General features: G+C 37.3%; 1 protein-coding gene across 1 annotated transcript in view; it reads right to left on the bottom strand.

Annotated features, from left to right (window-relative positions):
* The window catches only part of DNAH7 (dynein axonemal heavy chain 7), a 246362-nt gene that overhangs the window by 213281 nt on the left and 6917 nt on the right, over nt 1-26164 (bottom strand). The window contains exons 3-8 of the mRNA XM_063077559.1: nt 18457-18519; nt 12503-12565; nt 9558-9666; nt 8628-8775; nt 1411-1498; nt 482-662 (exon numbers count right to left, since the gene is read on the bottom strand). Coding sequence (XP_062933629.1) covers nt 482-662; nt 1411-1498; nt 8628-8775; nt 9558-9666; nt 12503-12565; nt 18457-18519 — 652 coding nt within the window. The remainder of the gene's footprint in view (nt 1-481; nt 663-1410; nt 1499-8627; nt 8776-9557; nt 9667-12502; nt 12566-18456; nt 18520-26164) is intronic.

The raw sequence follows: 26164 nt of genomic DNA on the forward strand, positions 1-26164 counted from the left end.
TCCATACCGACAATTCTGTAATTAATCACACTCTAATGTCAGTAATATTATGTTCATTTGTAATGCTTAAATTTATAGGTAATCTTTCATATATGTATGCCTTGTCTCTTAGGCCTAAACTAAGAGATCCTTGAAGGAAAGAACCATCTTAAAGGAGAGACTACCTCCTAAGTGCCTAATGCCTTGAATAAATTAGGCACTCAATATTTTGAAGGGTTGAAATTAATGTTTTATCTTTTTTTAGCTCTGTCCTTTGTTGAGAGGATATATCCCTACAAATAGAAAGAATGATATTTTAATTTTTTTCTTGAGTTTCATTAATGAAATTTGCTTACCATCTGAAGCAATATAACAGCAATGAAATAACAGCATAATTAACATGTAAGTAGTTTAAAGTACCGGTATTAATTTTCAATACAAAAAAAAATTATTTTTCATGTGACACATTCAAACTAGAAAGAAAAGAGAAATACTACTTTACCTATGGATTTCTTTACACTAAGAAGATAATCTTCTCTCATCTCATCAGATAACCCAATTATGCTGTCAGTGAGGACTTTCAGATGTTGTGGAACTAAATCCAATACATGTTCTAGCCAAGAATCTTCCATTGGGGCTACATGGTCCGTATCAATCCCATGGTGAATATAATAGTAATACCTCTACATAAAGAAAGGGAAAATGTGCACAGGTTTAGCGCTATATGAAAATCAAAAATAAAACTCTTGAGAAAAACTCAAGTTTTAGGAGAACAAAGTATTACGTGCAGTTCATGCAGGCATTATTTGAGATTTAAATTTAAAAATGTATAAGATATTTCATGAAAATTGGTGTATTAATATTTCATGCTATAGTTTGATAGTTGCTATGTGTGCCTAAAGGATTAATTTTAAAACATGGCATTGTTTCTCTAATTATGGACATTTAATTTCAATATATTTTCGCAAGTTTTTACATGTCACTTATTAGGAAAAAAAATTTAAACATCCAAATACTTTCATGTTAGCAATGTTAAAGTCTTTGATATTTACATTTAAAAATTTTTTATTTGAAATACTTGAATAATTACTATTTCTAAAGTAAGTTAAATATGCTTCGTGAAATGTTCATTATATAATTAAGATAATTTCTCATAAAAGAACACAGCCATATAAAAGTTATTCATGATGGAAGCTAGCTTTCACATGGGAAGCAGGTAGACTTGGGATTCTTTAATAGTGGTCTTAGGCAGCAAGGGAGAAAACTATCTCCACCATTAATCCAAAAGAGCAATTTTACAGAACTCTCTATTTACTCCTATGTCCACAGAGTTCCACAAGAAAGGTGTACAGAATAATCTCAAAAGTATGAAATTATCTTCAAGTGTTTCCTTCTATTTTCAGTTATACTGACAAAAACATAGCTCATTACCAAGATGTCTTTCTCTATTGCAGAAGTGGTCAGTTTTGGAAATGTGCTTTCATCAGGGACAGCTGAATCTAAACCAGTATCTTGTTGCCTAAGAAAAGGATAAACATACTATTAAAAAGTATATAAAAGACAGAACATAAAACAATGGATATAAAAACATCAGGACTGTCCTCTATTAAATCATAAAAAAAATGATTTGTTGACCATTTTATAAATAGTATATATATTTCTTTGGTACCATATTCCTCCACAAATACTTTCTCTTTACTCATAGACAGACAGTTCTGTTGGAAACGATTTGCAGGACCTGATTCAGAGGCTACACCCTTCTTGATGGTGTTAACTTATTTTTCCTCATTTCTCCAAAATCATGTTCTCTATTCTTTAAAAGGAATGATGTTGCATTAGTCCTAAAAGTGAATGATTCTTTACAAATATGGGGAGTTTAAAAGGAGCACTGATGGAAACGATTTTAAGTGCAGTTTTGCAGAAGATACAATACATTCTTCAAAAGGCCATTTCTCATTTCTAGACACATACAAGTTAGCAACGAGTGACAGAGAAGCTCATATGCTCCTATGCATTTATTATTGGGTAAGTGTTCATATAATACCATAATGTTTATAACTATAATTCAATTCAAAATGAATGCCAGATATGAGCCACATTTGTGGCTTATTCAGGGGCACAACTGTGCAGAAAAGCATAGTTCATGTCTTCAAGAAAAATAGGTTGTTCTGGAATAGTTCTTTATCGTTGCATCTATCATGCTCTGGATCCCTAGTTCATCCGGGATGGATACAACTGTATAATAAAATACTCCTTCCCACTAATTGTCCAGTAAGTGGAGACTGGAGGTTTAGTGAATATCTGTCTGAGATACTATACACCAAGGTAAATACCTAGCATGGAGCTTCTAACTTAATTTGTCCTTTGAAAACCCAAGAATCCAATATTTTGTAAACTTTATACTTATTCTTTTCAATTATATGGGCAAGAAAAAAGCGTCAAGGCTTTGGGTAATATCTCAGTTTTTATCCAATATAGAGTAAGTGCTCAGTAAATGTTTATCAAGAGAGAATGCAAGTATGACATGAGTATTGGAAAATCTTCAGGGTACTCCATAGCTGAAGAGAGAAGGTTGATTATTCTAACTACATATGTAATCTTCTCCTTATGCTGTTGATTGTACAGAAAAGGAACTAATACAACAGCAACGTATTTCAGGAATAAAAAATCGGGTTCAGATTCCACCACTATAAAGTATATGACCTTAACAACTGGTGAGATTTTTTAATGGCAGAGATGTTGTTCATCTCACTTACCTTGCTGAATCCTGAGAATCAACAAACTTCATCTGCTGTGTGAATAACGCCTGCCTAGGAGGCTTCAGCAAGGACAGGGTAGTGAGGATGAAGAAGGTTGGGAATTGTAGGAGCCACTATGAAAGTTCTTGCAGCCAGACTAAAGACACTTTCAGCTCTACAACTCTGTGATTCTATCATTCCAGGGCTATAGGCAAAGATTCTGCTCAATGGGAAAAATAATAATAGCAGCTTTTTCTGGATCACCTACTCAGGCCCTCAACAGTTTCACATATGCAAGTATGCAAATGGAAAAATTTCTTTTTTTTAAGACTGAAGAGTATTTCATTGTATATATACGAGTACCATCTTTAATCCTCACACCTGTTGTTAAAGAAGACATAGGACATAACTATCCCCACTCCACAGAGTGGAGAAACTGAATGTCAGAGAAACTAAATAACTTCCCCTTGGTCATACAGCTAATTAAGTATGAAAAGAAGAATGTGCCCATCAATATATGCTTCTAAACAGCCATGCTCTTTCCAACAGAATAACATTCCATTCAGAAACAGAACAATCAAGGGCCGAGCCCGTGGCGCACTCAGTAGAGTGTGGCGCTGGGAGCGCAGCGATGCTCCTGCCGCGGGTTCAGAGCCTATATAGGAATGGCCGGTGCACTCACTGGCTGAGTGCCGGTCACGAAAAAGACAAAAAAAAAAAAAACAGAGCAATCAAAATAGGAGACACTTGACCTGGTTGAAGAGAAAACACAATGTACTTTCTTAGTAATGAAAAAACTATACACATTTTTTTCTCTTTATAAAATCAGTAGTGGCTTTTGGTTCAAGATGTTGGCATGACCCTCCCTTTTTTAAGTTGCCCTGTGAAAATGGTAGTAAAATAATTTTAACACATGGTTGTGAAGAGACTAAAAGAAAAGTCATCAGCTGAGGAGATATTTCAACGCTTCATGTTACTTCTGTAACATGAAAAGGAGATAGAGGACAGACAAAACAGTTAAAAATGCCACAGCCCCTAAATCACGCAGGAAGGAAAGAATCTGTCCTAGAGATGCCTAGAAAAGGCTCTGGTCTCAGAAGAGCAGGTACCAAAGGAGGAAATGAGTAGGAAGGATGGCCTGAGGTTAAACAAAAAGGTTATCTGACTAGCTTGATGCCAGCAAATTAGAGAACTTAAAAGAACACATTCCCTAAAGGCAAAAAAGTGCCACACATGACTCGAGAAGAAACAAAAAATCTGAATAGACCTACATCAAGCAAACTAATTGAATTAATAATTACTAATTTTTCTGCAAAAAAAAGGTCAGGTCCAGAGGGCTTTACTAAAAAATTCCATCAAACAAGAAAGAAAGAATATCAACTTCACACAAATTTGCTCAGAAATTAGAAGTAAAAACACACCTCAGTTCATTTTATGAGGCCAGTAGTGATCTGATATCAAAGCCAGTCAAAAGCATGACAAGAAGACTACAGGCCTAAATCATTCATGACTATAGACTCAAACCCCCCTAATAAAATATTAGCAAATCAAATTTGGCAACATATTGAAGGGATTATGTATAATTACTAAGTGAGAGGAATGCAAAGTTACTTTAACATATGAAAAGCAATTAATGTAATATACCATATATTAATAGAATAAAGGACAAAAACAAATGATCATCTCAACAGACACAGAAAAAGCATTTGACAAAAATCCAGCATCCATTCATCATAAAACCTCTTAAACTAGAAAAGGAAGGAAACTTTCTCAACCTGATACAGGGTATCTTGGTTGTTTTCTTCCCCCATTTACATGCTTACTGATGTTTTTTCCCCAAAGCAAGCAAGGCTTTATTAGAGCTTGTGCCCGGGCACGACGAAGACAGTGTGGAAGGGATGATCCTTCGTCTGGCTCCCTGAGAGGGAGGTCAGGGAGAATCTTAAAGGGGTGTAGGCGGGAAAGCGATGACATCTAAGTATGCAGAGGTAGAGATTTCTTGGTGCATGTGCACTTGGAGATCATGCTTCTTCACGTCACATGTGTTGTTAGCATGTTAAATCTGCACCTCTAGCTGTGATTTACATATTTATTGAGCCCATGTTATGTGTTCTTTTTTCTCATCTAATTAAAAAAATTTTTAACTGTAAATTGACAAGTTATAGTTGTATGTATTTATAGAGTACAAAGTGATGTTATGATTTATGAATACAATGTGAAATAATTAAATCAAGCTAATTAACATATCCATCGCCTCAAATACTTACATTTTTTGTGGTAAGAATATTTGAAATTTACTCTTCGAGAGATTTTGAAATGTACAATACATTATTATTTACTATATCCACCACACTGTGCAATATATCTCAAAGAAGAAAAGCCTTCCTCCTGTCTAATTAAGGCTTTGTGCACTTTGACATCATCTCTCTATTTCCCCTAACCCCCTCCCTGTACCCCCAGCCTCTGGTAACCACCATTCTACTCTGCTTCTTTGAGTCAAATTGTTTTAGTTCAACATGTAAGTGAGAACATGAGGTATTTGTCTTTCTGTGTCTGGCTTATTTCACTTAATATAATGTCCTCCAATTCCATCCACGTTGCTGCAAATGGCAAAGTTTCTTTCTTTTTTAAAGCTGAATAGTTATATGTACACCGCATTTATCCATTCATGTTAAGGAACACTTAGGTTGATTCTCTATCTTGGCTGTTGTGAATACTGCTGCAATGAACATATCGGAGTGGACATCTCTTCAACATACTGATTTCGAATCTTCTTAGTAAATACCCAGAAATGGGATTGCTGGATTATATGGTAATTCTATTTTTAGTTTCTTTCTCTCTCTCTCTCTCTCTCTCTCTCTCTCTCTCTTTTTTTTTTTTTTTTTTTGGTGGCTGGCCAGTACAGGGATCAAACCCTGGACCTTAGTGTTATCAGCACCATGCTCAAACCAACTGAGCTAACCAGCCAGCTCCTATTTTTAGTTTCTTGAGGAACATCCATACACATTTCTATGCTGGCTGCACTAATTTACATTCCCCCTACAGTGTATATAGGTTCCCTTTTCTCCACAAGATGTACCTTAAAAACCTATAACTAACATCCTACATAAGTGTGAGAGGCTGAATGCTTTCCCCCTAAGACTAGAAATTCTGCTCTCACTAATTCTTTTCAACAATGTATGCAAGGACCTAACAAGTGCAACAAGATAAGAAAAAGAAAATCAAAAATCCAGATTGGAAATGAAGAAGTAAAATTGTCTTTATTTGCAGATAGCTTGATAATATATATACAGGGAATTTTAAGGCAACTTTTATAAAGCTCTAGAATAAGCAAAGTTTAGTAAAATCTCAGGATGTAAAATCAATAAGCAAAAACCAATTGATTTTTCTATATACTGGCAAAGAACAATCAGAAAATATAATTTAAAATTTTCATGCACAATAAAATAAGAAAAATACTTGGGAATAAATTTTTAAAAAGAAGTGCAAGACTTGGACACTGAAAATATGAGGGTGTTTCAAAAAGATTGTGGAAAAAATAGAATTAAAAGATAATACAAATCTTCTAGAAGAAAACATAGGAGGAAACTTTTGTGACCTTGTCTTAGGAAAAGATTCCTAGATACAACTTGAAAAGCATGAACATTAAAAGAAAAAATTGATAAATTGAACTGTTAGAATGGCTAGAATGACCAAACCAAACCAAACAAAAACAAAGTGTGGGCAAGAGTGTTGAGCAACTTCTTCATTCGTTGCTTGTGGGAAAGTGAAATGGTTCAGGTGCCTGGAAGACAGGATAGCAATGCCTTTTAAAGTTAAACATATGCCTGTTTACAAGGCAGCATTCCTATACCTAGGTATCCACCCAGGAGAAATGAAAGTATATGTTCACAAGAAGATCTGAATGCAAATGTTCATTCCAGCATCATTCATAACAGCCAAAAACCAGAAACAATAAACATGAAAGAGCCTCAAAAACAGACATATTATATGATTCCAGTCACACAAAATTTTCAAAAAAGAAAGCTAAAAGACGGAAAGCAGACCAGTGATTGCCTGCAGCAACAAGCGAGAGAAAGGATTAATTGAAATGGGCATGAGAGAACTTTTGTGAATGACAGAAGCGTTGTAAAACTGGATTTTGGTGAAGGTTGTGCAACTGCAGAAATTTACTAAAACTCACTAAATTTTATCTTTAACATGGATGAGTTTAATGGCATGTAATTTATTTTTCTTTTTTGTGCGTGTGTGTGTAATTTATTTTCGATAAAGCTGTTTTTTAAAAAAGCCAATCTGCAAGGCTTCGGGGAAAATGTTCCAAAAAAAAAACCCCAAAAAGCAAAAAAACAGAAGCCAACAGAGAGCTTGATTACACACAAAATAATGACAAAGTGAGGAAGGCTTCTCATTGACAATAACACATACCAAGAGATAATGGTCAATATTTTTCAATTATTTTTTATAAATAATTTTATTTTCCAGATGTGCAGGGAGAAAATTACTATTGTCCTTTAATTCTGTAGCCACCTTAATCATTAATTTGAGAGTAGAGACAAAATTGAGACCTTCCCAGACACGAAAGTTTAGAATTTACTACCATTGATTCTCATTAAAAGAACTACTACTAAAATATTGAACTTCAGCAAAAAAGAAAATGAACCTGGAAGTGAGGCATGGAATGCAAAAGCAATTTTCTGAAAAATTAGAAAACATGTTAGTAAATCTTAGTAAGCATTAACTTTAAAAAGAGTATGGGTATTTAAGGACTTCGTGGAACTAAAATACTAAACAATAATCACATGAAAAATGCAAAGGAAAGTTCAAAGGTAAGTCAAAGCATTCTAAGGTCCTTGTGTGTTTCAGGGGGAAGAGCGATAAAATGAATTTTAAACACAACTAAAAACATGATGTTAAGTGGTTAAAAATAGACTTCTGTTTCTTACACCACAGCAGCAAAGATAATCTGAAAAACCTCCCAGTTGTACAATTCTATAAACACTTGATAATATGTCATAAAGCTCTTTTTAAATGTATCTGAGCTCACAAGAAAGAAAGGGAATACTCAGAAGGGAAAAAAAATTAAATGGCCTGGTGCGGCATTTGGCATAATCCTGAGGCTATGGCTGTCCTCGTGGGAGCAGGACCTTGGATTTCATGCCCAAGTGGGGAAGAAGATGATCGAAATGGGGAATTCGAATCAAGACCCTATATAAAGCTGAAACACAATATAGGCTCTACCTTCAATTAAAGGAGGATTAGAAATAACAGGCACAAAAAATTGTGTCAAGAAAGCTTGTCTTTCTTGGTCAGGGCTCTAGGTAGAAAAAAGTTTTTTCTAAGAATGTGTAACCAGAGGTCTGTCCCACGCACCTGGGTGCTGATTGTACGCTGCTTGTGTAAGTGTGTAATCCAAGAAGGCAATGTAAGTGGGCCAAGCTGGTAAGATTCCAGTGGTGCCTGGCAGAAGGAAACTCAAAACCACTCTAGAACAGGCACACACCATCCATCCAGCTGCACAGGACTCCCACAAAAACACCCTTCCTGCCCTTTGTAAGCACTCAGTACCCGTTGTCCAGCCATCCAGTACACCGCCACATGGGGACAGTAGAACGGGGTTCTGTGGGAGGGCTACTTGCCACAATATAGGTCATGAAACTCCATTTGTTCCATAAATAGCAATGTGCACCTTGAGAGTTGCAGTGAACGTAAAAGAGCATCCTAAGCAACTAGCACAAAGCTGTGCAGAGACGAGGCAGAGAGGAACTAGTTACTTCTGTTTTCGCTGACCTCATTCCGACAAGGCTTTGAGGCAACCTTAGAGATGCATAGAATTCTTATATTTTTGGATAAAAGTTCCCGGAGGCTCTAACTAGAGCAACACATACTGGTTAGTTAGCTCATAGTACTTACATAATGACATTAACAAGAGTACGTCTAAAGTTTTCTCGTTCTTTATGTGGAGATCTGCCCTTTGATTTGGAAGTAGATGGTCCAGCACAACTGTCATCACGTTGGTCGAACGATTTGCTTTTTTTCCCATAATTATCCATGTATTCAGCTTGAATTTTTTAAAAACGCATAAATTATTCATCTAAAAATTAAGCTACAACATTTATTTAGAATAAAATGCTAAAGCACTTTTCAAGAAAAAATTCTATGCTTTAAGTTTTCAAATACCCCTAAGTATAATGAATTGCCTTTTACTAGAAGGAAGTTAAACAGCTCCTATTTTATGTCATCATAATAGACACCTCTGGCTACTTCAAGATTATTCAACTGATTTATTTTATATTTTGATTAATGTGCTAATAAACAAAATTTTCAATTATATTTGCATAGAATCTTCTTAAAATGAATGAGATTAAAATGATGATAAAAATAGAATACAAAATTACTTGAGAAAATTTAAAGAACCACGATGAAAAAATGTTTATATTAAATGTAAACAATCTGATGAGCACTATATTTAGTGAATCAAAATAATAAAAAACATTAAAATGAGTCATTTGGAAGTACTGTTTACAACTTATTAACTTCCCTTTTAGAAAAAAACTTCTCAGTCTCTGATGCAGAGGCAAATTCTGACTACAATAAGTAAAAGTTTTATTATAAACATCACAATTCCTAAAATATCAGCTCTTACAGCATTAATAACAGCCTGAAATAACTAAGAACTGGAATCAATTATTTTCTGAGGAAAAACATTTGGGAGAAATTTTTCTATTTGACATGAATGTCATTTAGGTTTTATACTTTCATTACTCAATTAACTAAATGTTATATGTTTTTTCTTCTTTGGAAAATTCCTTTAAATCTAATTCAGACTATTACAGTTCTTACCATAGGACTGTTCATTTTTAACACTAAACTGTTCTGGAATCTCATCATTCTGCTTTACAGTCAAATGGAATGATGGAGCTGTCTGCTGCCACTTGGGCTTTGTTCTCACCTAAAATATGAAATTTAAATAGCATTAATAAACAATATTAGAAAAAAACATTTTTTTATGAAGTGCCTAAGTATCCATAAACACAGATTTTTTATCAAACAGACTGGAACATCTGGAAAGAAGACATGAACACTCCATAGCACATCTTATTCAAGTCTGTGAATGGCCATGGTGTGCACCATTTGGGAGACATTACCAAAAGCCCTGATGCTGGCTTGATGTAAGTGCCTGTTACCTAAAACAGGGGTGTTCATTCCAGAGAGGCTGCTCATCCCCAGATATTGGCAAGTGTCTTTGAGCCTTCTGTTTCAATGAGAGGCACTCTGCTGGTCTCCAGTGCTAATGAGTTCCCTCTGCATTCCAGCTCCAAAAGGTCTTCCTGTTCTCAGGGCTTTAAGCTGCTCTAGATTGCTCCAGCAACTCACCCATTTATTTTATCGTTTAAAACAGGGGTCACAAATTCTTATACTTACATGATCTGGGCAGGTATCTAAAGAAGGAAATGGCTAGTGATGATAGGTCACTGGCACTCAGCTTCAGTGCTGGGAGACGATAGAGTGTGGTGGGGACTGTGGCAGACAGGAGAGCATCTGCATTTTCTAAAAAGGCAATCACTAAGTAGCTGGAGTCAATTATGGCAATACCAGAACACAGACTGTTGCTGGAGCCAATGGTTCTCCAATAAACCCAGACAGGCAGATTTTAAAGCAAAATTTACCTATTTTTTTAACACTGACAAATCAGTCTGTCTCTTTCTTTCAGGTCCAGACCACCCTGACAGCCCCTGCTTACATTGGCTTCTCTTTCTTTGTAGTTTTACTCTTTCCAGTCCTTTACTCCTACTTCCAAATAAACTACCTGCACACAAGTTCTTGTTTCGGGTTCTTCTTTAACAGGAAAATAGGCTAGGACAAATTGTAAGTTAGCGTTCTTCCATACTTCCATCTGCCCGTCCATTCTTCCACTCTCATCTTGCTCCATAAAGGATTGAAAATGCAAAGGGGGGCTATGAGTGAGCTGTGCAGAAAGGGTGAGAACCAGGCCACCAGCTCACAGAGCCTGGGAGTCACCAGTGCTGAGTCACCCTTAATTTCAGTTACAGGGGTCACCTCTAGAAGCTTGAAGGTCTGCAATGAAAATCACTCTAGGTCTTAATGATTGCCAGAGAACTTTTATCCAAGTGCAAACCTTAATATTCAAATGAAAGTATCTTTTTAATCAATAAATTATTTTTAGAAATATCTCTTGAAAATATGATTTCCCTTAAAACACATAAAACTCAAAGAATGCTGAAGAAAATCTCAAGATGCAGCCAAATGCGGACATAAAAGCAGGTTTAAATCAGCCAACAAAAGCATTTTAGATGATTACGTGCTTCCCCAACAGGAAAGGATTATTATTCCTCTCAGCCACAGACGTTCAATAAGTAAATTTAAATTAAGTTTATATTTGTAAATCTGTATACTAACAAGACACAACAAAGGGCAATTTTTATTGTTTTCAGTTTTTAAAATTGTTAAAATTTTAAAGAGAAAATAAAATGTCTATTCCCTTTTAGGTCTTTATCTTTTAAACTATAACATTTGAGATAGATTTTGCAGAACTGGGGGAAACATGGTTCAATTCTACAGACATGATGTGATAATCTGGCATTATCAACAATACCATATTTTCAAATAAATTGTGTACTTTGAAATGTTCAAGATAATTCATCTGAGAATATTAATTCAAGTTTTCTAAGTGAAAATGTCTTTTGTTTCAAATAATCAAGAATCTTCTCTGTATAAAACAACACAAATTCAATTTCACAGTTTGTTCTGAGCTTCTGCATTATCTTTCGAAATAAGCAATATTTTGGATGAACTTTGAAGACATTATGCTAAGTGAAATAAGCCAGACATACAATGACAAATATTGCATGAGTCCACTTACATGAGGAACGTAGAGCCGTCAAATACATAGAAACAAAAAGTAGAATGGTGATTTACCAGGGGCTGGGGGAAGGGAAAATGAGCAGATATTTAATGGATAGAATTTCAGTTTGGGAAGATGAAAAGATTTCTGGAGATAGATGGTAGTGATGGTTGCACATTTACTAAATGCCACTGAACTGTATACTTAAAATAGTTAAAATGGTAAATTTTATGCGATGTATATTTTATCACAGTTTAAAACAAATGATGTTTGCATTGAAACTCCTCTTAACCTCCACTTTCAGGAGTCACAAGAGTGTAACGGAATGGCATTAAACTCAACATAATTACTAGACAGTAAATTTTATTACAGAAAAATCTAACATGTCCAGCACTTTATCAACTGAAAATGTCTAGGAACTGCCTCTTCCACAGGACAATGAAAACTCATGGTCAAAATAATGAAAAAGGATGCCAAGATCTAAGAAATCTGGTGTGGCACAGCATTTTAGTGCTAGGAGAGCCATCTCCTCAGAGATCATCAAATCAACTTTTCTCTTTTGCAAACTCAGAAACTGAGAGGTAAGTGCCTCCCCAAAAGTCACAGAGCCAGTAGGGACAGAGCTTTAGCCCAAGCCCTCGCTTCCTGACTCCAACATTGATTCTCCTTTCTGCTTGTCTACTTTAGCAATGCTTTTATTCAAAATACTCAAATATTCCATACATACTAGGAGATTATAGCTTACAGTTACTTTATTAAGATAGTTGTTTTTCCTATGTACCTCAAGGAATTTCTCCATCAAAAACAATCAAATGGAGCACAGAATTCAAAATAAGAAATTCAATTATTTATTTTCAAGTTTGAAAAGTAATAAACATTTTTAAAAGGGCCAAAATTCGATGAGAGTTTATAGGTAAATTACCATAGCCAACTGTGGTAAAGCTCTTGCTGGGGCCTTGGATTTTTCTTTGCTGGCTGATTTATCCTGCATAAAAAATAAGAAAAAACAAAACTGTTTACTCTGTTAATGATAAAATTGATTCACCCAACTAAAATTTAGTGTCTACTATAAAGTAAAGCACATATTATCCAACCTAATCACAGATAAATGCTACTACTTTTTAAATTCTCAGTGTTTATTTCAGAATTTTTCTTTAGAGCAAGAAAATAAAATAGTACCTAGCAATACTTAACAGAAAGCTTTAAAAGGTGTGCAAAGCCTTTTATCACATATTCTTCTTCTGAGAATTTTCTGAGCCTAGTTATTGTCCAGTGCTTACTCAGTTTTACTTCTCTCTATCACTAAAATATAATTTTTACCCTTACTCTGACAGACCAGAATGGTCCACTTCCTAAGGTGATAGTGTATTCGGGTTAATGCACATGCAAGTTGCTGTAAGTAACTCTATACTTTTTAGCAGTAACATTCAGAGAAAAGTGCTGCTGCCTCCTTTGTAGTAGTGAGTAAGTTCATGGTAGGAATTTTGTCTGGGTAAGAGGAAGCAGTGCTGAGAATGATAACAGAATGCTGTCATCTATAAAGCAGATAAAACGAATGGTGCTTTTGGCCATTTGTCAGTTTATTGCCTCTCAGCTCCAAATCTACCCTTTTTGCCATCCTTTGGGATATGTGACAGGACCCTAAAACATTTCCCCTTTGACATCCAGCATATTGCAAAGAGTGCTGAAGGGACACTGTAAGGGGAAGGGGCTTTCTTCCTGGTGCCAGTGCTTTTCGTCATTGTTCCCTTGGTGCAGCTGCCAGCAGCCTGTGGACACCTTCCCGGCCTGTGATGCGTGGCTGACCTAGGGGCAGATACTCTCCAGCACTTCTCTCTGGCATCCCTGTTGGTGGCTCTCCACAAGTGTCACTTAACCCCACAGAGGAGGACTTCCTTTCAAGCCCTCAGCATCCCAGCAGTGGTTTCCACTTCCCAGCCCAGGCGTTCAGCACCTCAGCAAGTGTCTTTGCCACCAGTGGGCCACAGCCACACCTCTCCAGTGAGGGCTGAATCTAAGCTTTGGGGAAGGGATGGCTCCTCCACATTTGTTCCTTGAGCACTCTCCCTTCCACCTGGAGGCAGCACCTGCTCCTCCATCTGCCATCCCTCTATTCTGCAGAGCTGTGCTGGCCAAAACAGTGTCCACTAGCCCCTGTAGCTACCGAGCACTTGAAATGTGGCTCTTCTGAAGTGAGAGGTAATTAAGTGTAAAATACATGCTAGATTTTGAAAACTGAGCACAAAACACAAAGAATGTAAATTATCTCATTAATAATTATTTATATTAATTAGAGTATATATTTATTACATTACATATTGCATATTCTTCTAAGAAGTTTACATGAATTTGCTCATTTAAAATTCTTTAAAACTTTGAGGTATGCACTGTTGTACCAGTTTTGTGTGGCTATTGTACAGATAAGGAGTAATGCAGTCTCTGCCTCCAGAAAGTGCACAGTCCAGTTAATATTAAAAACTATTCGCTTCCAACTAGGACAGGATATGGAGCAGAGTAATCAAAGAAAGTTCAGAAAGAAAAATGACGGAAGCTACGCCTTGAAGCACAGTTGGATCCCCACAGAGGATAGCCAGGGGGCTCCTGAAGACAGACGGAGCATCACGCATGACTCAGCTGAGGGCTCAATGACAGTGGCAAGCTCAGAGGGGATGTCAGGGTGGGCAGTGAGGGGACTTGGCCCAACTGAAGTTGAAGGTAAGTCTTTCTCTCATTCAACAATGATTTACTGAGCCCCTACCCTGTGCTGGACTCTACTTAAGCCACTAGGTGTACCGTCGGGACAGAACTAGGCCCTCTCCACATTGAGCAAACATTCTGGTGGAAGTACAGGTGGCTGTTTCAGAATAGACAGTGTAATGTCAGGAAGCAATACATGCAAAGGTGAAAAATAAGACAGGGTAAAAGTATAGAGAGAGAAGGGGTAGAAAAGTGCTAGAAGGGGAGGTGAGAGTCTCTTTGCAGAGGGCGTGTTTGAGTAGGAACCTGAATAAAGGGTGAGGGAGGAAACAAGTCCGGAGAGCTGGTGTGCTAGATAATGGAGCACATGGGCTCTGGGGCTTGGTGGGCCTGGCTGGCGGTGCAAAGCCATTGTAGTCTCCTCTTAGGGTGCCCTTAAATTCCGGTTTGCTGGGGACAGTCCCAGTTCACACCTCTTGCCCGAGCATAATTAGTAGCACTTTCACTCTTAATGACATCTCACTTTGGGTGATCAATTTTATTGTTACCCTATTTATCATGCAGGGACATACAAAGGCTATTTTATAAGTGATCCTGGCAGTAGTAAACAAGATACACGAGGATAAGGAGGTCGGCAGTGAGGCTAGTTTAGCGGCTTATAAAACAATCCAGGCAACAGGCAATATGGGCCTTGATTTACAGAAATGCTACTGACAGAAGGTCACCTCAACCTTCCTAAGGCACAGCTCCGTTCATAATGCTCCCCTGTTCAGAAACATGGAAAAGCCTGCTCTTGAGAGAGGCACAAGTCTTCTTCTTGGTTTTCAAAGCCCTGCTCAGCATACTCCAAACTATCTCATTTCCCAGCCTCCCTTACAGTTACTTTGTAGCCACGTGGTTCCTGTGGACAGGGGTTAAGGGCTGGGTGCCTCCCCTGTGGCTCTCTGGCCCCTGCTACTGCGACTGTGGAGGCTCCGTGCCCAGTGGGCAACTACGGGAGGGATGAGGGCTGCCCGACCCACACCGGACTTCCTGTGAGCAAAGGGAAATCTTTTAAGTCTCTGAGATTTGGGGGTCTGTCTGTTATGTCTGCTAGTATTAATCACCCTGACTAACAGAGCCACTAATGGGCTCCCCAGTATCTCCATTACAATCTGGCTCTTTCTTCAAGTCCAGAATCAAAAAGTTTAGATTTTCTTTCTTAATTCCGACTGCAAGTGATCTCCTATGAATATGCATAGCACTTTTGATTGTTTAAACTCCGTCTGAAATATAATTTGTGCACCTACCTATATCACTTTCCTACCCCCTCACCCACCCCACTTCCATCTACTAAATCAGTCTTATAGAGCTGGACAAACTGACTTTAAAATAATTTTAAGTTTATCTTAGAAAATTACAAAATGGTTAAGCAAGGCCTAAAAACAAGTGTAACAAAAAAAGAAAAAAGAAATTGAAATGAGTTTCAGAAAATACTTCCCAAAGTACAGGCACTAATTCAGGTGAATGTTTTGTACATATACAATGCTGTGCCCCCAATGGCTCTTTTTTCTACAATTCCCCGTGGACTTCATGATATAAAGGGAAACACAAGCACAACATTTTCAAGCTAAAAGGCATAATAGGTGTTCTCAGAGTTGAAGGCTTTCCTTTGGGGAGAATGAGGATGTGGCAAAGTCTTGATAAGGATGCAGTTACAGATGATAAGAAAGGAAAGGTTCTGGGATGCATGGTCCAAGTGCCCTGGAATTTTCATAGCAGGGTACAGAGGCAATTCAAATGAGGTTAATTGTACTGGAACCACTATAAATATCCAAAACACCCTGCTCGGCCCCGGCCTCCTACACCACAGCCCCCCACACCTGACTTCTTAAGATCTCCGTGTTGCCCATTCTGCTTGCTGGGCTATTTCCCCAGTCTCATCAGCACACGGGGTGGAGAAGGTGGTGAGGGTCTTACACTGCAGTGAAGAATTTATACCTTGTAGGATGTTTTATGGATAGTAATTCTGTGGCTCACCAAGATGAGCAGCCGCACACAAGCACAAGCCAGAATATCATCTAGCTAATGATGTGCTTCACGTCCTTGAACATGCTCCTGGCCTCACCTCTGATTTCAGACATGGCTGCAGTGAACAACTCTATGCTGGCTTCGACTCATGTAGGAATGACAGTGTTCACCTCAAGAAAATGCCCTTTGCTTTCTGCTGGGAGGCTTTTTCATGCCATAGCAGGGGAGTCTAGCAATAGACCACTCTGCTCACACACACGAGCAACCAGAAGAGGGTGGGAGTTAACATCCCCAGGAGCAATCCTCCATCAATGCAGGGTAGGAGATGACAGATAAATGATACCCCTTGGTCCTCCTCAGGTGGGCAATTCCAGGAGGCATTCTACAAAATCAGAAGGTCATGGCAGGATCACCCCAGTTGCCTACTGTAGCAGCCAACTTGACAGTCCATGTTGCACTGACTTCTCCTTCCTGGTTTTATTCTCCCCAGTCCCTTACTCCTGCTTCCTGAGATCACCTCTCAAATAAACTAGCTGGATTCAAGTCCTTTTTTCAGGCTCTTCTTTCACAGGATAACAAGCCAAGACAACTTAAAATTCAGTGCTCTTCCATACATCCATCTGCCCTTCCATTCTTCTACTCCCTTCTTGCTCCATAAACGATTTAAAATGTGAAGAAGTGCTATGAGTGAGGTGTGCAGAAAGGGTGAGAACGAGGCCGCGAGCTCACAGCCTGGAAGCCACCAGTGCTGGGTCACCCTTGATTTCAACTACAGGGGTCACCCCTAGAAGCATGAAGGTCTGTAATGAAAATCACCCTAGATCTTAATTACTGCCGGAGAACTTTTATCCAAGTGCAAACCTTAATATTCAAATGAAAATTGTTTTTTAAAAATCTATGTAATATTTATTTCAATATCTTTTAAAAATATGATTTCTTTTAAAAGACATAAAACTCAAAGGATACGGAAGAAAAATTGTAAGACACAGTCAAATATGGGCACAGTATAAGGTTTTAAATCAGACAGCAAGAGCATTTTAGACAACTGTATGCCTTGCTGGTTAGAAAGGATTATTCATCTCAACCACTGAATATTTATTCAGCAAGTAAATTTAAATTTAACATACAAAAAACACAACAGCAACAAAAATCTAACAGCAATTCCTCTCAGTTTTAAAATCTGTTAGATTTTTAAAAGAGAAAATAAAATGTGTTTCATTTTAGTTCTTTGACTTGTAAACTAGAAAACTTAAGATAGCTATTTGCACAACTAAAAAAAATGCTAGAATTCTATTTTGTGTAACTTGTGATAATCTAGATATTATCAATACAAATAGGTTCACATTTTAAAAACGTACTTTGAAATGTCCAAGGTCATTCAATAAAAATTTTCATTCAAGTTTTTTGTTAAGCTGAAAGAATTTTTCATTTAAAATTATTAGAAATTGCCTCTGTATGAAGCAGTGCAAATTCCACTATGTAGTTCATTCTGAGCTTTTAAAATGTTTCAAAATGAATAATGTTTGTGTTAAACTCCACTTAAACTCAACATTTAGGTGTCAATAGAGTGAACTCAATAACATTAAACTCAACATAATTACTAGATAGTAAATTTTATTACAGTAAAATCTAAATTGTCCTGCACTTTATGAACCAAGAATGTCTATTAACTACTTCTTCCACAGGACAATGAAAACTCATGGTCAAAACAGTGAAAAAGGATGCCAAGACCTAAAAAGTCTTTTGTAGCACAGCATTGTAGCACCGGAAGATCCATCTCCTCAGAGATCATCAAATCAACTTTTCTCATTTTCAGATTCAGAAACTGAGGCTAAGAGAGGTGACTCTCACAGAGCCATTATGGCCAAAGCCTTAGTCCAAGTCCTCATTTCACAACTCCAATTTTCCTTCTGCTTGTCCATCCTGGCAATTCTTTTACTCAAAATACTCAAATGTTCTGTATATACTAGGAAATTATAGCTTTGGTTACTTCGTTAAGAGAGTTATTTTTCCTAAGATGTGTACCTCACAGAATTTCTCCATCAGAAAACAATCAAATGGAGCACAGATTTCATAATCAGAAATTCAGTAACTTATTTTTAAGCTTGAAAACTATTAAACAACATTGTTATGAAAGCAATAAAGTATAATAGTATATTAGTAAATTACCGTAGACAACTGTGGCAGAAATCTTACTACTGGCTTGGGTTTTTCTGTGTTGGATGATTTATCCTGCATGAAAAATATGAAAAAACAAAACCATTTACTCTGTCAATGCTAAAGTTGATTTACTTAACTAAATTTTAGAGTATTTACTATAAAGCACATATCACCCCAAAATATTCTAAAATGTATGCTTACAGGAGGTATAATTTTGTATGCAGAAAATCCCAAAAATGATTAGACCTAATGAATGAGTTCATCAAAGTTGCAGGATACACGATTAATACACAAAAACTAATTGTATTTCTAGACACCAGCAATGAACAGTCCAAAATTGAAATTAAGAAACAATTTCATTTACTATAGCATCAAAAGGAATAAAATACTTTGAATAAATTTAACAAAAGAAATATAAATTTGTATAATGAAAACTATAAAACATCATTGAAAGAAATTAAAGAAGGCATTAATAAATGGAAAGACAACCCATGTTCAGAGAGTCAAAGAGTAATATTGTTAAAATGCAATACTCGCCCCTCCCCCAATAATCTGCAGATTCAACACATCGTTATCAAAAATCCCAGCAGCCTTTTTTGTAGAAATTAACAAGTTGATTGTAAAATTCACATGCAAACATACGGGATGCAGAAAAGTCAGACAATCTTGAAAAAGAACAAAGTCAGCAGACATACTTCCAGGTTTCACAATTTACTACAAACCTACAGTAATGAAGACTGTGTGATACTGGCATAAGGATAAACATATATACCAAAGGAATAAAATTAGGAGTACAGAAATAAACCCATGCATTTACGGGCAATTGATTTTTGACAAGGATGTCAAGAGAATTTCATGGAGAATTAGTCATATCTTCTTCTGGGAATTTATCTGAATCTAGTGTCCAAAGCTTACTATGCCCCACCTTCCACCTCCATGGCTAAAACTTCATTTATTTTTTTTTCCCCCAGGAAGGTTCACTTCCCAAGGTGACAATAAATTTAAGTTAATGCAACCTCAAATTACCATAAGTAAAATTTGTGCTTTTCAGCAATAACATTCAGAGAAAAGTGCTGCTAACTTTATTGCATCAGTGAGTAAGTCCATGGGAGGGATTTTGTCTGGGTAAGAGGAAGCAGTGCTGAGAATGATAACAGAATGCTGTCATCTATAAAGCAGATAAAACGAATGGTGCTTTTGGCCATTTGTCAGTTTATTGCCTCTCAGCTCCAAATCTACCCTTTTTGCCATCCTTTGGGATATGTGACAGGACCCTAAAACATTTCCCCTTTGACATCCAGCATATTGCAAAGAGTGCTGAAGGGACACTGTAAGAGGAAGGGGCTTTCTTCCTGGTGCCAGTGCTTTTCGTCATTGTTCCCTTGGTGCAGCTGCCAGCAGCCTGTGGACACCTTCCCGGCCTGTGATGCGTGGCTGACCTAGGGGCAGACACTCTCCAGCACTTTTCTCTGGCATCCCTGTGGGTGGCTCTCCACAAGTGTCACTTAACACCACAGAGGAGGACTTCCTTTCAAGCCCTCAGCATCCCAGCAGTGGTTTCCACTTCCCAGCCCAGGCGTTCAGCACCTCAGCAAGAGTCTTTGCCACCAGTGGGCCACAGCCACACCTCTCCAGTGAGGGCTGAATCTAAGCTTTGGGGAAGGGATGGCTCCTCCACATTTGTTCCTTGAGCACTCTCCCTTCCACCTGGAGGCAGTGGCTGCTCTTCCATCTGCCATCCCTCGATTCTGCAGAGCTGTGCTGTCCAAAACAGTGTCCACTAGCCCCTGTAGCTACCGAGCACTTGAAATGTGGCTCTTCTGAAGTGAGAGGTGTTTAAAGGTAGCTTTTGAAGACTTAGTACAAAAACACAAAGAACATAAATCCTCCCACAGTATTAGTTTGTTAGGGCTGCCATAACAACGTACCACAGACTGGGTGACTTTAACAGCAAAAGATTATTTTCCCACAGTTTCCGATCAAAATGTCAGCAGGGTTGGTTTCTTGTGAGACCTCTTCTCCTTGACTTTTATACGGCCTGTGTCTTCATATCATCTTATATTGTGTCTTCATATTGTCTTCTGTCTGTCATGTCAAATTTCCACTTCTCATAAGCACACCAGTCATATTGGATTAAGTCCTACCATAATGACCTCAATTTAACTTAAATACGTCTTTTACCATCCTATCTTCAAATACAGTCACATTCTGATGTACGTGGGGTTAGGACTTCAACATATAAATTGTGGGAGGGGAAGGACACAAATCAATCTAGAACACTCATTAATGATTCTTTACATTGGTTACAGTATATTTTACATTGATCTCATTGTGTGCCAAGCATTGTTCTAAGATGTTTACATCTCACTTAATTTCTTAAAAACTCTGTGAAATAAGAAATGTTGCACCACCTTTGTGCTTATTGTATAGATGAGGACTTCATTTACAATGAAACCTCTGCTCCCCAAAGTGCAAAATCTAATTAATATTAAAACTATACATTTTCATTCAATAAAGAGAAGGTTTGGAGAAGGGCATTCAAAGAATACTCAACTCCGGGGCCTCGGGCCTCAGCCATGCCTCCCCGACACATGCAACCAACCCAGCGAGGACCACCAAACTGCAGCATGAAGGGCCCGAGGTTCCTGAGCTGGGACGGTGGGGGTGACGGCTTTTGCCACATGCCCCTGACATCTGCACCCAGCCCGGCAATAAGCAAGTCACTGCTGGAAGCCCCTGCAGTCTCCCCTGTGGGAATGAAGGGGCTGCCACAGTCCTCAATCCCACCCCTCCTCCTTCCTCCTCCTTCCATCCCATTTCCTTCCCCTTTCCCCTCTCTCCCTCCCTCCCAGCTGCTCCACAGCAACATCCTAGAATGTAAAAAATAATATTAATAAATTACATTTTCTTTAAAAAAAAAAAAAGAATACTCCACTCACAACCTTTCCATTGTCATCCCAACTCTCTTCTCCAAAATAATGAGAATTCTATTTTCAATGTATATGTACTCCATTTATAGATAATCTCTCTTTTTTCTTTTAGCTTTAAGATTTTCTTTGTCTTTGATGTTCTGTGCTTCCCCTATATATGTTAAGGTGGTACTTACTTTTATTTATATCAGTTGGGATTTAATGAGCTACTCACACATCTACTAAAGGACATTGTTCTTGCTGCTGCAATTTCAAACTTTCTCATGCTTCATTTTTCCTTCTGTATGAATTATTTTCACTAGCATGCAAACATGTTACAATAATTCCCATCTGAAAAAATATCAGCCTTAATCCTATATTCCCTCCAACTAGTGCTCCGTTTTTCTGCTCGCAATTTCTCTAGAATGTTCTCCAGTGAGGTTTTCATTCCCAGTACACCACTCTCAAGAGCTCTGATTACCTCCACAATGCCAAGTCCTGGAGTGAACTCTCAGGCTTGTTTGACTCGGTCTCTGGACAGCATTCCAATACAGCTGGTCACTGTCTCCTTTTTGATCAGTGTCTTCATTCAATTTCCAGAATGACTATCTTTTTTATGCTCCCACTAACTCAGTGGGCACTTTTTCTAAATCCTCCTTGCCAATTCTTTCTTATATTTTTCTAAATTTATTTTTTTAATTAAAAATAAAAATTGTATATATTTGTGGTATACAACATGGCATTTTGATATATGCATACATTGTGGGATGGCTAAATCAAGCTAATTAAGATATACATTACCTCCCATATTTATTTTTTGTGATGAGAATACTTAAAATCTACTCTCTTAGCAATTTTCAAGTGTACACTATATTGTTATAACTACAGTCACCATGATTACCACAGAGCTCTTGGACGTATTCCTCCAGTTCTTTCTCATTTTTTTGATTTTCATGTGATAGACTTCCCTCAGTCCTCAGATACACTTTATTTCTAATTGTCCCCATCCAGTCCAATCATTTTAAATATCATCCATACACTGAAATCTCCCAAGTTTATCTCTCCAGCACTGACCTTTCTCCTGAGTTCCTGACTCCTATATCTGACTTTTGGCCTGATATCTTCACTTGGAGGTCTAAAAGACAACATGTCCAAAATATTGCTTAATCAATAAACAGCAACGTACTCTACCAGAACGTCCCCACATTTTCTCGAACTCATAAATGCATCACTATTCACACTGTTGTTCAAGCTAAAATCCCTGGTGCCATCCTTGACTCCTGCCTTTTTCTCACATCACACATTTAATCCACTAGCAAATCCTACAATACATTTCCTGAATCTAACATCTTCTCACCATGTCTGTAACTATAACCCTGACCTAAGGAGCTGGAAAGACAGGTGTGGAGAGAGAGAGAGAGAAAGATTGGGGGATGTAGAAAGAAAGGGAAGGAGAGAAGAAGAAAAAGACCTAACCATATCATGTGTTCCTTACATGCCTATTCTGTTGTTCACCCTTTTGGATTTCCCAGTTAAGTAAATGACCACAAAAAAAATCTCTGATTTATTTTTTGAACTTCGAGTTCCATTGTATTTACTCGTAGTGGAAAGAACCTCTATTCCCGATCATCAGTCGCTTAAAAATATACATGTGAATAATCTACCCAATAGCCTGGCCTCTTAGTCACTTAATGTCCTCATCCGTAATCTTTTCCACTTTATGTCTGTCATACTCTCCCATGGCAACGCCACTAGGTTCTTATTATTAGATATGGCACCACTTGTGAAAGAAATCTTGATTTTAAATATTCTCTTGTCTGATCAACACATCCTTTGCTTCCAGCATGTAGGATCAGGTACCCTCCTCGAGGCTGTATTTCTCTGCTTTTATTGACACCTCCGATATCTGAACCCACACCCTTCTCACTACCCATCCGCTCCCTCATATCTTCTATTCCTTCTCGCCCAACTTAGATTCTATAATCTATGATCATTATTACATCCTCTCCAATACCTTCGACTGCCCCATCTTACACACTTGACAAAACCACAATCCCATTGGAACTCAATTGTTTACCCTCATGCTTGTACCAAGTAGGTGTATATTGCTGGAGGAAAATCACATTACTGGTTCATGATCACTAATCTCACATAGACGCTCAAAAATTTTAAGTTTTTCTACTAAGTTTGCTTTTCTCCTTTTCAGGATGAACTATCTATCTCCAAAATTTCTCACACATTGTCATTTTAATAGTTGAGAATGTCATCATCTTCCTGTAACCAAATCTATAATCTTCTAGCAATGGCACCCATACCGTTCTGTCCTCGATCTGTAAGCAGCGGAGACACTACTTCACCTCCTATTGAAGGGCGACCCCTCAATCTCCTTTCACTTTATTGAGTACTGAATTAGCAATGCCTTGCTTTATACTGGAACAACATCAACATTCAAATAAAGAATGTTTATTTCTTAAAAAGAAAATAAAACTTTCCTCAGTTGTGCTTCTCAATCCAGTTATCACACAAATAACTTATCAGTTTCCTTCACTGAGATTGTCTGTGTACACTATCTACATTTACTTGCATCCCATTCTCTTAAAAATTATGAAATATTTCAAACATACAGAGAATAATATCATGAACACTCATGTATCTTCAGCCCAACTCTATCAATCCTAATACTATGCCACCCTGATTAAAAAAATGATAAAATTTTGTTTATCATTACCATACAAATTTTTAGTATGCTTGCTATATATATATATATGACTATTAAACAACCTAAGATGTTGTTGCATGCTTTTGAATTTTATATAAATGGCACCATTTATATACCTTTACAATCTGTTATTTCTTAATATTATGTTTTTGAAATGTGTCCAGATTGATAAATTTTTCTCACTGATTTTCACAGTTGTATAGTACTCTACTGTGTGAATATAATTTATCCATTCCATTCTCTTGTGAATAAACACTTAGCTTATTTTCAATGTTTATTTAAAATGATGTCTCAATGAATGTCTTTCTTTGGGCATGTGTCTCAGTATATACATACACAGTCCTTGGGCATGTATCTCATCCACACACACACATATATGTATGTATGAGTATATTATATATACAAGGGGTCTTCTAAAGTTCGTGGAGAGATTCACATTATCTTCTTATTCCATTTTTCCATGAATTTTCAAAGCACCCTTGTATATGTGTGTGCATATATAATATATAATACGTTTGTATGTGCATATCTGACTTTTTGTTCTTTTAATTCCACTGTTAATTTGTCTCTGTAGAAAAATTTTATTATATTGTCTAAATTAGAACAGCTCCCAATAGGTCTTGAAATCTGTAGGGCAATTCCCTCTACCTTACTGCTTTTAAAAATGATCATAAACAATCTTTGCCCTTTTTCTACCATGTAAATTTTAGGATCCAAGTTGCATAAAATTTTTAGGGGCTTTGATAAAAATACATTGAATTTCTAGTATGATTTGAAGGAAACTGATACCACGATGATATTGACTCTTTTCTTTCATGAATACAATATATCTCTTTATTTATTCTGATCCTGGGAGTTCATCTTTCAGAAAGGTTTTGTAATATTCTTCATAAAGGTGTTATACATCTTTTGTTAGGCTTAGTCATAGGCATACTTATCTTGAACAGAAAATTCATCATGGGATCTAAACAACTGACTCATAAACTTTTGATCCAACTGATTTATGAACAGGGAATTGTGTATGAAGGTTGCATTCACGCATAATAATTTCTGTGATGCTTATGCTCTGTTTGTCCCAGATCAAGTCTCCATCCTTTTCTTCCTGCTCTGTGTCTGGGAGGCTGAATTCTATGGATAAGCCCTCAACCCTCTGGCTTCTAGTGGGGATTAACCAATGAGAGGCATTAGTAGGAGACTGAAGAGCAGGAGGAAAGAGAGTTTAGGATATTTATTTTCTAGTACTCCCTGTGCCCCATAGTTCTGATGGTGGCTGGATTCTTTCAGAGCTCAGCTCCTGTCAGGAAGCTACCATTCCACGCCTGTAGGTCTCACCAGGCTCTGAGAACGGTGTTCAGTTTCATTGGCCTAGGAGGCCTAGGAATGGAATGGCACCCTACTGCTGTTAATCCTGAGTGACTCATCATCCCTGCTGGTTCCCTTAACCTTGCCCACACCTCTAAAAATATTCTTTCTACAAATTTTCTTCAATTGAATCCTTTTGAGCATGCCATCTGTTTTCTGTTGGGATCCTGACTAATATAAATTTACATTCCAAAACTAAAATTGTTAGAGTCTAGGTCATCTTCAAATAGTCTGGCTTTGCATTAGTTTTTATTTTGCTGATTTTCATCCACTTATCTATTGGAAGGGATATTGTAAACCTGGTTTAACCCAAATGTTAGCCATTCTGATCAAATAACCAGAATCTATAAATGTGTCTGGTTAAATCAACAATAATTTTATGATGCTCTCTGGTTAAATCAACAATAACCTCTCAAAATTTAATAGGGTTGACTTAAATGTAGTCATTGCATGTTTGAGTTATGGTTGCTAAAGTTATCACTATGCTGTTGGCCTCATATCCAACTTTTTTCACTCTGACCTCTTTTTTATGCAATGACAATTAAGAAGATATGATGAAGGAAAACCGGGAATGAGCATCATATAAATGTAAAATCACTTGATTCTATAACTAGAGAAAGTGTTGGGGTAGAGAAAGGCTGACAGATTTTTCCTCTTCTCTGCCCACAATCTGTAGTGAATTTGTGGATAGGTTCTTGTTCTCTGGATTATGTGTATCTTTAAACCT

The sequence above is a fragment of the Cynocephalus volans genome, chromosome 1, assembly GCF_027409185.1.
Source record: "Cynocephalus volans isolate mCynVol1 chromosome 1, mCynVol1.pri, whole genome shotgun sequence".
NCBI classification, from domain to species: Eukaryota; Metazoa; Chordata; class Mammalia; order Dermoptera; family Cynocephalidae; genus Cynocephalus; species Cynocephalus volans.